Genomic DNA, 12,573 nt, shown 5'->3' on the forward strand with positions numbered 1-12,573 from the left:
TTAACACTCAACTCCCAGAATGACATTTCTCTCCGTGACTCTTCATTTCCCTTTATCTTAGGTTCATGCTCACATTACAGCTTTCTGATGCCTAATTCAGCTTCCTGGGTTCTTCTTTTTTTTTGGCCACACGGCACGTGGAATACTAGTTCCCCGACCAGGAATCAAACCCTCACCCTTGCAGTGAAAGTGCTGTATCTTACCCTGGGACCATGAGGGAAGTCCCTAAACTGACTTTTAAAAAAATAAATGAAAGGACCGTCTCGATGGAGACCTGGCCTGAGGATGAAGCTGTGCTCTGCTGTTAGTGAACACTAGCCGGCAGCAGGCCTCAGTGGACGTGCACACAGTCAGCTGTGGACTTGAGACAAATGCCAGTAGTGGGAGAGGAACTGGCAGCTCAGGACCGGCACTCCCTTTGTATTTCAGTCTTCCTGTTCTCTTGGTTGAGAGCCTCTGCTTGCTTAATGCCTCTGATGACTCCTCTTGCCCTTGGGCGACCTGGCTCATGGTGGTCTGCCCTGCCCTCCCTCACCATCCCAGCCTCCCGCTGCTCGCTCGCTCACATGTGCCCAGTGCCAGGGGGGACGGGCCTTCCTCTGTTCCACCTCAGTGCTTTTGCACATGTTGTTCCTTCAGCTGGAATGCCTCTTGTCTGCCTGGCGATCAGCCTGTTAGATGCGGCCAATCCCTCGTGGAGGGGCCTCCCCACATGCACCCGCTCTCCTCCCCACCAATCAGAGGAGACTTTCTCCTTCTCTTATTCTCCGTGTATAACCTCAGGCGCGGCTCCGTCAGTATTTGTTTACATGTCTAGCATCACTCCCCGAGTATGAAATTCTCTCAGTCTGGAGCTGCATCCAGTTCATCTTTGTATCCCAGAGCTCGGCAGAGTGCCAAGAACACAGCGGGCACTTGGGGTTTGTCGGGTGAACCATGTTTTTGTCCAATGACCACCTTTCTCTTTTGACTCTTGGATGAAGCCCGCCCAGTACACGTCATCACCATCTCTTCGCTCTGCAATGTTCTCCCAGGTGAGACCGCTTCTTCTGACATGGGGGCATGGAATAAGACCTCCATCTGTAAATGTCATTCTAGAGTCTGGAGCCAACAGTGCTGCAGCCTTGAGGGATGGCATGCTTTCTGCACAGCCCAGCCCATGGTGCTAGAACCTCTCCTCCCTTGGGCAGTGCTGGAAGAGTGCTAACAGGCTCTCTTTCCACCCCCCTCCCCGTGACCAGGAAAAACCTCCCAGTACCTCAGGCCGGATTATCTGAGTGGTTTTCTACGCGTCAGTCACCTTCTGGTCCTGCCTTACCCGGTAGTGATCCTGGTTAGATTGAGGGAGCCCCACTCTGCTCCCATCAGTAGCACTGACTCTTGTAGCAGTACCGGCTGTTTTTGTTTTTTTAAATATTTATTTATTTGACTGACCCAGGTCTTAGCTGGGGCATGTGGGCTCTTTAATTGCAGCATGTGGGATCTAGTTCCCTAACCAGGGATCAAACCCGGGCCCCCTGCATTGGGAGCATGGAGTCTCAGTCACTGGACCACCAGGGAAGTCCCTGTTTTTGTTTTTGTCAGCCCTTGTGCTTTGCTTTGTTAACTTGTTTCAGTTCCAGAGGTGGCCTTTTCATGAGATGACCGTGTATTCTGGAGTCACCTTTCCCCACTGTACCTTGAGCAGCAACACTGCATTGTCACTGAGGACAAGAGAGAGGCAGCTACTGTGGGTTCCAGATGCGTAAGAACAGTGCCAGGAGGGGGGCGTCCCCAGTGAGCCAAGGCTTCACAGGATGTCAGCCACCAAACCTTTCTTTACTCGAGCTGCATCCAGAATAAGCAGATGAACAGACTGCCTGTAGCCGTTTCCTCCTTCGTAGCAGGGGATGCTAGTGATCTGTCCTGCCTGCCTCTCGGATTTTGTGTGAGGATAGGATGGAATCAAGGGGGAGAGCGCACAGAGAGAGGAAAGCTGTGCTTTCAGCCTCCAGTCTGCATCAGAAACACTGGGGCTTACGCAGAATGCAGTTCTTGGGCTCACTCTCAGCAGTTCTTACTACATCGGTCTGGAGTGGGCTCAGGAAGCTTGATTTTTAACACGCTGCCCAGGGGCATCTCATGCTGCTGTTCTTTTAACCACGGTTTCAGAAACACCACTATAAATCAAAGAACAAGTATAAAATAGTTATTCGAGGCAACGTTAGTGCCTTGGACCTGGAATCCAAAGTCTTGGGTTAAATCCCAGCTCTGCCCATTCCTAAACCCGTGACCTTGAATGACCTTCTCTTTGAGCTTCAGTTCTTCTTAAGTACAAAGGAGATGATACTCTTGGACCTGGAATCCAAAGTCTTGGGTTAAATCCCAGCTTTCCCTATTCTCAGACCTGTGACCTTGAATAACCTTCTCTTTGAATTTCAGTATTTTGCCTGTAAAATGAAACTGGTACACCCCAACCTCACAGGGTTGTGAGAATTAAAATGTTATGTGAGCAAGCCCACCTCAGTAAAGGGCTCATGGAATTCGGTCAGTGTTTTACAGAAAGGGAGCCAAGTGTCCACTACTTCTGGAATGTGGTGTCGTGTTAACAAACACAGGGTGAAAGACAGTCCTTGGCGCCGAGCTTAATCAGATGGCACAGAGTCTGAATAGAGCCTTAGACATAGGGTCCAGCCCCTCGGAACTCGGAAGGGAGGACGGAAAGCCCAAGGTATACAAGGGTACCCAGTCATGTGAAATGTGTTTAGTTTAGATGGAAAAATTATTCCTCAATACACTGAAGAAAGAAAGGCGGGGGTGGGGGGACCTTATGGGTGTAGGAACAAAACTGCTGTTAGTAACTTTTGAGAAACTGTGCGGAATGGGGTAATCCCCCCGGGTGTAATTGCTTATTACTGTATAGTTGTTAATACCTGCTGTGTATCAGGCATTGGTGATCTAATCGTGAATAAGAACGGAGGTGGCTAACTGGCCTGGTTTTCAAAAAGGAAGAATAGAGATCCTGGAAAAAGTACTCATTACTTTTTTGGCTTGACTCCTTCACAGAGTCCTGATGGGATTTTGTGGACGAATTCCAGTGGGGTTCCGTGGAATTTTGCAGATGATGGAATAGGTGGGCAGTGAACACTTAGGACAGGGGCTCCAGCAGCCGTGGATCCGTCGTGACTCATTAGACCTGACTTCATATTCTCACTGGGTCCTCTTGAATTCTACAAGGCATTGGATAAAATCTTTTGTGATATCCTAACAGTGCAAATGTGGGCAGGAAATCTGGAGAAATCAGAGGCAGAAGTTCAGGGTACCCAGCACTTTGGGGCCCTGTGTTGTTGCAGAGGCCGGATTCCTGAATACCTCACTTGGGCTCCTGTTGAGGAAAGGCCTTAGGACTGGAGGTCGGCAGACCCGGCTTTTAATCTCAGCCCTGAGCTTCCCACAGTAACTTGGATGGGTTGCTAACATCTCTGGGTTTCCCTTGCCTTGTCTGTGCTGTACATACTCCTTTCTAGGTTGTTGCAGGGACTGACCTGGCTGATGAGCTTGAAAGCTCTCTGTAAATGGAAAACACTTTATAAACCTTAGTTTTCATCACCAGTCTAGAAGTTGCTCATAACGGGGTTCCTGAACCATTTACTAGGCATCTGTGAACATCAGGTGTGGACCTCACATATTCGATCTGGAGGTAGGTGGATACAGGCTCCAAGTCCCTCTTATGTGATGTGCTTGAGGACGCATCAGGGAATCCCCTTCCTGAGAAGATATGAGTGCTCTGTGGGAGGTGGGCCTGGAAAAGGGAGGAGATAGCTGCCAGCTGGAGGTGGAGGAGGCTTCAGAAGGAGCTAAGGGAACAAGGGCTTGGGGACTGACTACCCAGGGAGAGCCTGCATGGCCGGGTGAGGAAGTGGAGGGGAGGAGGTGGCCAGAGCCATGACCCTAGGAGCGAAGCTGTGGAGACAGCCTGGGGATCCCCAGTGCAGGGCGCCCAGGCAGGCTTAGCACTAGGAAAAATGTGTGAGGTGTTTGCTCTAAACCGTGGGACTTCTTTTTGTTTTTGTCCATTTATCATTTTAAAAACCAGCACTTAGGAGCTTCCCTAGTGGTCCAGTGGTTAAGAATTCACCTTGTAATGCAGGGGACACTGGTTCCATCCCTGGTCTGGGAAGATCGTACATGGCACATGGCAAGTAAACCTGTGCACCAGTTAGTGAGCGCACGTGCCCTAGAGCACATGCTCTGCAACAAGAGAAGCTGCCACAGTGAGAAGGTGGTGCACACAACCAGAGGGTAGTCCTGCTAGCGACAACTAGAGAGACCTGTGTGCAGCAGCAAGGACCCAGCACAGCCAAAAAAGCAGCACTTAGGGACTTCCCTGGTGGCCCAGTGGCTAAGACTGTTCTCTCCCAATGCAGGGGGTCCAGGTTTGATCCCTAGTGAGGGAACTAGAGGCCTCATGCTGCAAGTAAGACCTGGAACAGACCAAAAAAATATATATATATATGTATATATATATATATGCGGCACTTAAGTGTAAGGAAAACAATGTAGGCAGTATCAAAAGGGTAGAAAATGAATGCTGTTTCATCTGTGCTGCTTGTTTCACTGCCCTAAAGAGGAAACCGATTAGCCATGCGCTAGAATCCAGCAGGATGGCTAAGGACTATGTATGCAGACTTTTGAAACAATGGGAACACTCTGCACATTCTCTCCTATGCCTAGATTTTTCATATAACCCCTCATCCAGGACAGTTTCTGTTTCAGGACCTAAGGTCTCCCTCATTATTTGTAACAGCTGCATAGTATTCTGTCTCATGGATGTGCAATAGCCCAGTCCTGCTGACAGACACATGGATTGTTCCTCATCTTTTAGTATTAAACCATGCTGTGAACAGTGTCTCGGCGCATTTGTAGGAATATTTCTCTGGGCAAGATTTCTAGCAGTAGAATTGCTGGGACTCCCCTTCCTGAGAGCTGACTGCTGCTGTAGTGTGGAAAATGAGCTGGAGTAGAAGGGGAGCAGAGGCAGGAAGAACGGCCAGCAGATGGGCTGACGCTGCTCCCTGGCTAAGGTCCCTGAGTACCCATCCCTGGTCAGAGTCCTCCCGGCCAGTAGAGGGCCCCACAGGGACAGAGTTCCCCAGGCATCAGGCTGTCTGACCAGAGCTGCCTCCGAGAAGAGGCTGGGGTGATTCATTCATTCATAGTGTTCACTTGGGACCGCTGGTCTGAGGGCTGTCCTCTCCAGCCTCTCACCAGCCACCTTGAAGCCCCGCTCCTCAGCTGATTCCGAGGAGTCGGTCGGCTGGGCTCCCTGCCAGGTTTCCAGCTCGAGAAACGTGCAAAAGATTACTGCCTCTCCTGCCATCTTCCCCCGCCGTCACCGCCAGTCCAGGGATCCCGGCACTGCCTCTGGCAGCTGCCGCGTCTTGTGCCAGCTGCTCTGGTACCTAGAAGAGTGGCTTCCCACCCAGAACCAATATCCAGGGGCAGGGCGTAGAAATACAGCCTCCACTGTGACCTTTCACCTCCCATTCTGAGGGGTTCGGGCCCTTCGAAGTTGGCCCCGAGGAGCCACACACTTGGGTCTGAGCGGCCAGCGGCTTCTCACATCTGGTGGTCCCCCATCTTTTGTGGTTTCTCTGGAGGTCTGGATTTATGGGGGTCAAGCAGACTCTGCCTGGGAGGGGCCTGGGAAGTGGCTGCACCTCTTCCTGGGGGAGGTCCTCACATTAGTTCCCCACACGCCCACCCACCCACCGAGTGCTTTGTGAGGGAGCAGGGGGATGGAGAGAGCCTGCAGCCTCGCTCGCATTCCTAGACACCGACTCACTGCGCCCGCCGCCGCTGGAACAGCAGAGCTGTGTGAAATGTCAAGAGGAGTTATGCTCATGGGCTCCCTGGCCCTGTCTCGCTGTGGCTTGCATTTTCTTCCACCCGCACTCTGTTCATCAGATGGAAATCAGAAGGTGCAATTAGAAGATAATTTGCTAGTTCCAGACTTAATTTGGGGCCCCCTCCTTGCCTGATCGAATTACAGGGGAACATAATAGATTTTTGGTGAGAAGTAGTTGGCTGGAAGAACAGAGCTCCCCGCTCTCCAGCTGGGCGGGCCTTTCAGTATCCCGCGTGCCGTCCCCCCTCCGCTCTGTGCGGCTCCCCACCCCTGGCTCTTGTGTGGCCCCCAGGCCGGAATCCTGATCCTCCCAGGGTCAGCTCAAGAGGTCTAAACTCAAATTGAGACCCAGGGAAACAGGGAGCCCTCTGCAACTTCATAGTGCTGAAAAACGTGGAAGCTGGCAGTTTTTTAGAAACATCACTGAGACCGAGATAGAGGCAGCAACTTGCTGAAGGCCACAGAGTGAGCCTGTAGTGGTAGTAACAGTGGTCTTAATGATATTAGCAGCTAACATTTATCAACCCTTAATGTGTTCCAGACTGCGTGCCAAGGGCTTACGTGCAGGGCCTTGTCGCATTCAAACCCAGACAGTCTGGCTGCAGTCCCAGGCCAGGCTCCAGCATAGCAACGGTAGAGCCCAGGATTGACAGCCCAGGTTCGAATCCTCGCTCCACCTCTCACACGTGCAGCTGGTTGACCTCAGGCATGGGGTTTATACTCGGTACCTCGGTTCCTTCCACCGTAAAAAGGGGGGAGTCACAGGACTGTCAGCTGGCGTGGTTTAAGTTCATTCATGTGTGTAAGGTGCTGCGCGCAGGCTTGGGGCAGGGTGCGTGCTGGTCCAGTGCTCACTGCCCGCCGGCCGCCTCGGAGGCTGGAGCGTGGGGCCCGTGTGGCAGGACACAGACATGGCTGCCGTCCGCACGAATGCAGGAAGTGGTCTTCACTATTAGAGGCCAGGTACAGTGTGGTTGAGGGAGCTGCCTGTGGGGCAGAAGCCAGCAGACTAGCCCACTGCCTCTTTTTGTACAACCTTTTGATTTTCACATTTTTTTATCTTTTTTTTTTTTTTTTTCAAAAAAATATATTTATTTATTTATTTGACTGCCTTGGGTCTTCTTGCAGCATGTGGGCTTTCTCTAGTTGTGGTTGTTCTGCGACATGTGGGTTCCTAGTCCCCTGGCCAGGGAGCAAACCCATGTCCTTGGCGTTGGAAGGCAGATTCTTAACCACTGGACCACCAGGGCAGTCCCTTCACATTCTTAAACAGAGGAAAGCAAAAGAATATTTTGTGGCACGTGAAAACAGCACAAAATTCACGCTTCCATATCCATAAGTAAAGCATTATTGGAATATAGCGACATCCATTCATTTGTTTTATATATATAGGCCACTGTCGTGCTGCAGTGACACAATCTGTATTCATTTTAGGCCTGCACAGCCTAAAATGTTTGCTCTCTGGCCCTTTACAGAAAAAGTGTCCCAACCCCGGCTCTTACTGGATTTGAAACCCAGCTCCCTCACTCAGCAGCTGTTTGTCTTCAGGCTAGTGACACAACGCTTAGGAACCTCAGTTTCATCATCTGTTAAACGGGGGTGATAACATCTACCCCATGTATTGGCCATTTAAGTATGACAGATAAGTGATAATGCAGGGCCTGGAACGTCCTAAGTGCTCCATAAGTGGTAGCTTATAACAGGGTGCAGACACCCTGTCTTATCACTTGCGTCCTTATCCCCGTGCCCCATCAGTAGAGGAATGGGAAGAGGCCCCCCCAGCTCCCAGCCTCCACCTTCGCCACGGGCTTTCCTGTCTCTGGGACAGGGTGACTTGCATGGAGAGGAGCGTGTGTCGGGTGGGAGAAAGCAGGCGTCGCTCCCTCAAGTCCAACAGTGGGGTCTGGACGTGGCCCTGTCTTCCTCAGGCAGAGGGTAAGGGACTCTCTCGATGGTGGGCCCTGGTTTAGCCAGTCCCGTCTCCAGACACGTGGCTCATCGTCCCCACAGGCACCCTGGGCCTTGCCCTCCATCGTGCCCTGGTTTTCAGTGTGAGAAGCCTGGTTACCGTGGACACCGGGGAAGAAGCACCACTGCCTGCTGAGGCCGAAGGGTGGCATTCCAGGAATGAATGAATGAATGAATGAATGAGAGGGCACAAGTGACCTGGACTCCAGTCCCTGTGCTCCTCCTGTGTGCAGAAGGGTTTTGCGGGAGATGTTTTACCTTGAAGAGGCAGAATGAAGCTCGGCGGCTGAGACCTCCAGCTCTAAAGTCACATGAGCCTGCATTTAAATACCAGCCCTGCCGCCGACTGGTTATTTGGCCATGGGTAAGTGACTTAATCTCGCTGTACCTCGCTTCCCTTGTTTCCACCGAGGAGATAGCCCCCATGTCAGAGAAACAAGACAGTATCACATGGCGCTTGTCACAGGAGAAATGGCAGGCAACATAGCGCTCTGGGCCTTGTTTCCTCATCTGCGGCGCAGCTCTGCCCAGAAGTGGAGTGCCCAGGCCAGACAGAGGGAAGGAATGAATGGGGACCCTCGTGCCAGTACCGTGTAGATGCCAGCCCGGAGCCGAGAGCCCAGAGGGCAGCTCCCTGGCCCTGGGTCTCTGGACCGGCCTCTGGGGCCGGAGGGCTCCCCCTTTAGGGGGTGTGGCTTGGCCTGGAGCTGGTCTCCTGGGCTTTTCTTCATCTCCGAGCAGAGTTCCCATCCTTTGGGCAGCTCTTCAGGCCGGGGACACTTGGGGCAGCTGTGCCCACCCCGTCTCCTGCCCTGCCCTTCCCCAGGCTGAGGGATGGACACCCAGCCAGTCCTGGTTATTGTCTGCGGCGCCAGCCTGCAGCCTCCCTCCCGCTCGGCTCCACCCCTTGCCTGCAAGGTCTGTTTCCTAATAGCTGCTCCAACCACACACCTCGTTCCGCGCGGAGCCCCTCCCCTTCCTCCCTCCCCCGGCAGGGGTGGGGCTGCCGAGGAAGGCTAACTTGACAGCAGCGCCTCTTTCTTGGCGAGTCACCGGCCCCTGCCTGAGAATGCCTGAGTGCGTGTAGCCTCTGCAGAGAGGTGCTTCTCCTGAGTCCCGAGGGGCCGCCCAGCCTCGGAGAACCGGGGAGCAGCGTCCCAGCCATGAGCTCCTGCGGGACTTCGCTGAGGGGCAAGGGGCTCAGAACGCTCACGCCCCTCCGGCCGCCCCGGAGGGAGAGGTGAGCTGGGCAGCCAGCGCTGCCAGAGCCCCAGGCCTGTCATGGTGGCCGCCCGCAGGCCGGAGGCCCTCCCCGACGGGTTTGCAGCTGAGCTTGTGTCTTGTGTGTCTGGCGTGGGAAGAAGATGGGGAGTTACTTGTCCGTCCAGGCTTACTTCACCTCCAGAGACCCCTTCCGGTGAGTCGCGCTTCCCATCTCCTCTTTGGGCCCCGGTCCTGAGGGGAGGGCCAAGGCCACCCCCCTTTGCCTCTTGGGTTTTTCTTGTCCTCCCATCGCGCGTGTGTCAGGCACAAGCCAGTGGAAGCCGCTTCCCCACGGAACCAGGTCCCCCCACCCCAGGTGCTGGGAACAGGGAGGGGAGGGGCGGTCGGGCCGCAGCCGCCAGGGAGCTTGGCCTCCCGGGGCTTCCCAGACGCACCTGGACGAGCCTCCGAGAGATGCAAGGTGCTGCCGAGCTGGCCTGCTCACGGTGCTACTTCTTCCTGGGGGAGCGCAGGAGGGGCTGTTCTTTCCAGCTCTCCACGTCTCACCTGTGGGCTGTGCCGCCTGCCCGGGAATTTGTCCCAACAAGCAGGATGGGCAGGTTTTGCCAAACAGCGTGGAAGCCGGCGAGGCTGGGTGTGGGCAGCCCAGTACACTGTAAGCTCTCTCATTACACACGTTTGTTCTCTTAATAGCAGGCACCTTGGCCTCTGGCCTCTAAGGGCTCCTGCATTCCCTGTGAGTAGGATTGCCTGGCAAAGTCCTGGGCACGTGAGACCTGGGGCAGCCGGCTTTGGAGGGTCCCGAGCTAGGGGGCCAGCCCCCATGCCTGCCAGGTCCCCAGACCTGAGCTTCTGCGGGGCTTCTCACGGGGAGATGTGGAAACTTCCGGTCTACCTCCGACCTGCCTTTCTCTACTGTCTGCCCCACCCCACCTCCCTACAGAAACTCCCCAGGGGGTTCTGGCCTCTGGGTCCCTCCTGGCTGGAGCCATTCCTGGCTGGGGTGGAGCTTGTTTTCATTCTTTGGGAGCAGCCTGTTCTGAGGTCTGCCTCCCCCTCACCAGTGGTCCTGGTCGGCTTCTCCCTCTGGCGTCCCCAGCCCAGCCCCTTGCCCAGATTGCGCTGTGGGGATCAGTCGGGTGGCCGTGCCCTGGGCAGAAAAGCAGAGCACCACGTGGCTTCTCAGAATCACCAGACCCTGGTCGAGTGGTGGGAAACCCCAGGGTCTGAGGGGGCGGGATAAAACTGGTCCTCGGGGCTGCCTCTTCCAGACATCCTGCCCGGCACTTCATCCTGCAGTCTCTTGACAGCCTCAAGACCTTTGGTGTCCCCGTTTTACAGATGTGGTAGCTGCTTTCAACAGTTAACTTGCAGGGTCTTTCAGGCCAGCCTCGGGAGGCTGCATCTCCCCCTGCGTGTATCTCCCCAGGACCGTTCTCAGGTTTGCTTTCCTCACAGAGGAGAGAGGGAGCAAGCAGGGAAAGGCTTCCCCATAGTTTTCCTGGCACATGGCGGGGACAGCAGATATCCTCCTCTGCAGGGCCTTTGGGGATGGGGATTGATCTTGAGTTGTACCATGTGGAATCAAGATGCCAAGTGTTTGAAGCAGCCACTAGTTTAAGCCAGGGCCTCATTAATCCCTCTTACTCTTAATCCTGGATCGGCAGCCTGGGGGTGGGGTGGCTTCCTTAGAAGCCAGGAATGTGTGCCCCTTTTAATCTCTGGGGGCACAACACAGCCTCTCAGGAGCTCAAGCAGATAATGGACAGTCAGCGTGGACCTGTGAGGACCCGGCCACTGCGCCACCCAGGTCTGCCCGTGCTTTGTCTTGCTCTGCCCCAGCCCCTCCGGGCAACCTGACGGCCCTCCCCCCAACTCTGTTTGCCCAGCTGGAGTCAGGGGGGGACTGACTGGCGGGCCACAGCCGCTCTCCCCTCCCCCGAGATGGGAGGCCACATTCCTGAAGCCACTTCTGAAGAGCTAGCCGAGCATGGGGCTCTGTGCCCTGCCTCCCCACCCAGGGACCACCCAGACCCTCTCCTCTCCCAGGTAGCAGTCCAGTCAGTCACCAGTGTCACTGCCTTGTCAGAAAGCCGCTTCTGCCCTCGCCCCCTCCTTTATTGCAGGATGTCCTCAAGGGCTGCCCTCTGACCAGGTGCCTGACCCCACCCTGGGCCTCGGTTTCCTCCCCTGCGGAGCGTAGGGACTGGATTTCCTGGGCTCCTCGACACGACCCTTGCCAGATTCTGTGGAAGAAATTAAGTCCTTGACCCCAGGCCCTGAGCACACAGTTCTGGGTCTGCAGCTTCAAGGAGAGTGACGCAACCAGATTCCATGGGGACATGATCAGGCGTGACAGCTCGCCGGGGAGGGAAGTGGGAGCCGGGGATGAAGAATGCGATTTCTGTGCCCCAGGCGCCCCTGCCCGCCAGGCAGGCAGGCAGGCATCGTCCCCTTCTGCCCGTGCACCAGGGTTGGGGGCTGAGACGTAGTCATGAGCGTCCTCGCGAGTAAGAAAACCCCTCCGATCGGAATTTACAGAAGAGGAAAATTAAAGAGGGACTTTAGTCTGACATCATTAAAGGATTTTTCTTTTTACAGCTTTCCCCTTAATGCCTGACGTTGATTTGGTGAGTTTGGTTTACACATTGTCTCTTGAAGAAAACAAGTGCATCTTTGTATTCTAAAGCAACCCTTGTTCAAAGGGAGAAACTATTCTTAACCCTGCCCACCTTCACAGTCATATTTGGCAGCTGCCTTAGGTCCCCTGGGACTCTCTCTCCTCTGAAAAATGAAGGGCTCAGATCAGGTGAATGGTTCCCAGCTCTGCAACCCACGTGGCTCCTCAGACACACAAGCCCTCTCCCATTAGCTGCAGCACCATGGCACAGATGACTTGAAACCACAGGCTTTCTGGCTTCTGGTTGGAACTGAGTCAGCGCACTCTGGCAACACTTATTTCTTGCTGATCAGAAGCTCGTTATGTGTTTGGTTAATTTTTTCAAACAGGATAACAACCTATTTATTCCATAATAATTACGGCTTAATTGACAGCCTGTTTCAGTCTGCAGGGTCTGCAGGAAGGAGGGGTGATTAAGGGGTCTGGGGTGGTAGAAGGCTGAGCTCTGACGGACCGGAGTCTCTGGGCCCCTGCTCTATTCTGCCCCCGACCCCTTCGGGCCCAGAGGAGGTGTGGCGACCCCAGTCGTTTCACTCAGGCTAGAGCAGAGAGATCTGCCAGGTGCCCCGTGCACCCCAGTCAGTGCTCAGAGGCAGGGGCTGGAAGAAGCTTCTCCCACTCTGCTTTCTGCTCAGAGGCTAAGGACAAGCCTCCGGCCAGGCCCTCAAGCAGGACGCTGGAGGGCTTGTTCTTTAACCTGTGTAAATCCAGGTAACAATGGCTGTTCTGGCGCTCTCACCACCAAAGGTGGAAAATTTACCTGTAAACGTTTGGTCTGAAGAATTTTCATGTGACTGAGGGCGGGGCCTCTGTC

At 54.4% G+C, this 12,573-nt stretch overlaps 1 protein-coding gene across 3 annotated transcripts in view; it reads left to right on the forward strand.

Moving 5' to 3' along the window:
• The window catches only part of LIMK2 (LIM domain kinase 2), a 54,488-nt gene that overhangs the window by 23,686 nt on the left and 18,229 nt on the right, over window positions 1-12,573 (forward strand). The window contains exon 2 of one of the 3 annotated variants that reach the window (XM_005218147.5): window positions 7,898-8,219. In XM_005218147.5, coding sequence (XP_005218204.1) covers window positions 8,167-8,219 — 53 coding nt within the window. In that variant the 5' untranslated portion in view covers window positions 7,898-8,166. 3 annotated transcript variants of the gene reach the window in all.

Source organism: Bos taurus, chromosome 17 (assembly GCF_002263795.3).
Source record: "Bos taurus isolate L1 Dominette 01449 registration number 42190680 breed Hereford chromosome 17, ARS-UCD2.0, whole genome shotgun sequence".
In the NCBI taxonomy this organism is placed as follows: Eukaryota; Metazoa; Chordata; class Mammalia; order Artiodactyla; family Bovidae; genus Bos; species Bos taurus.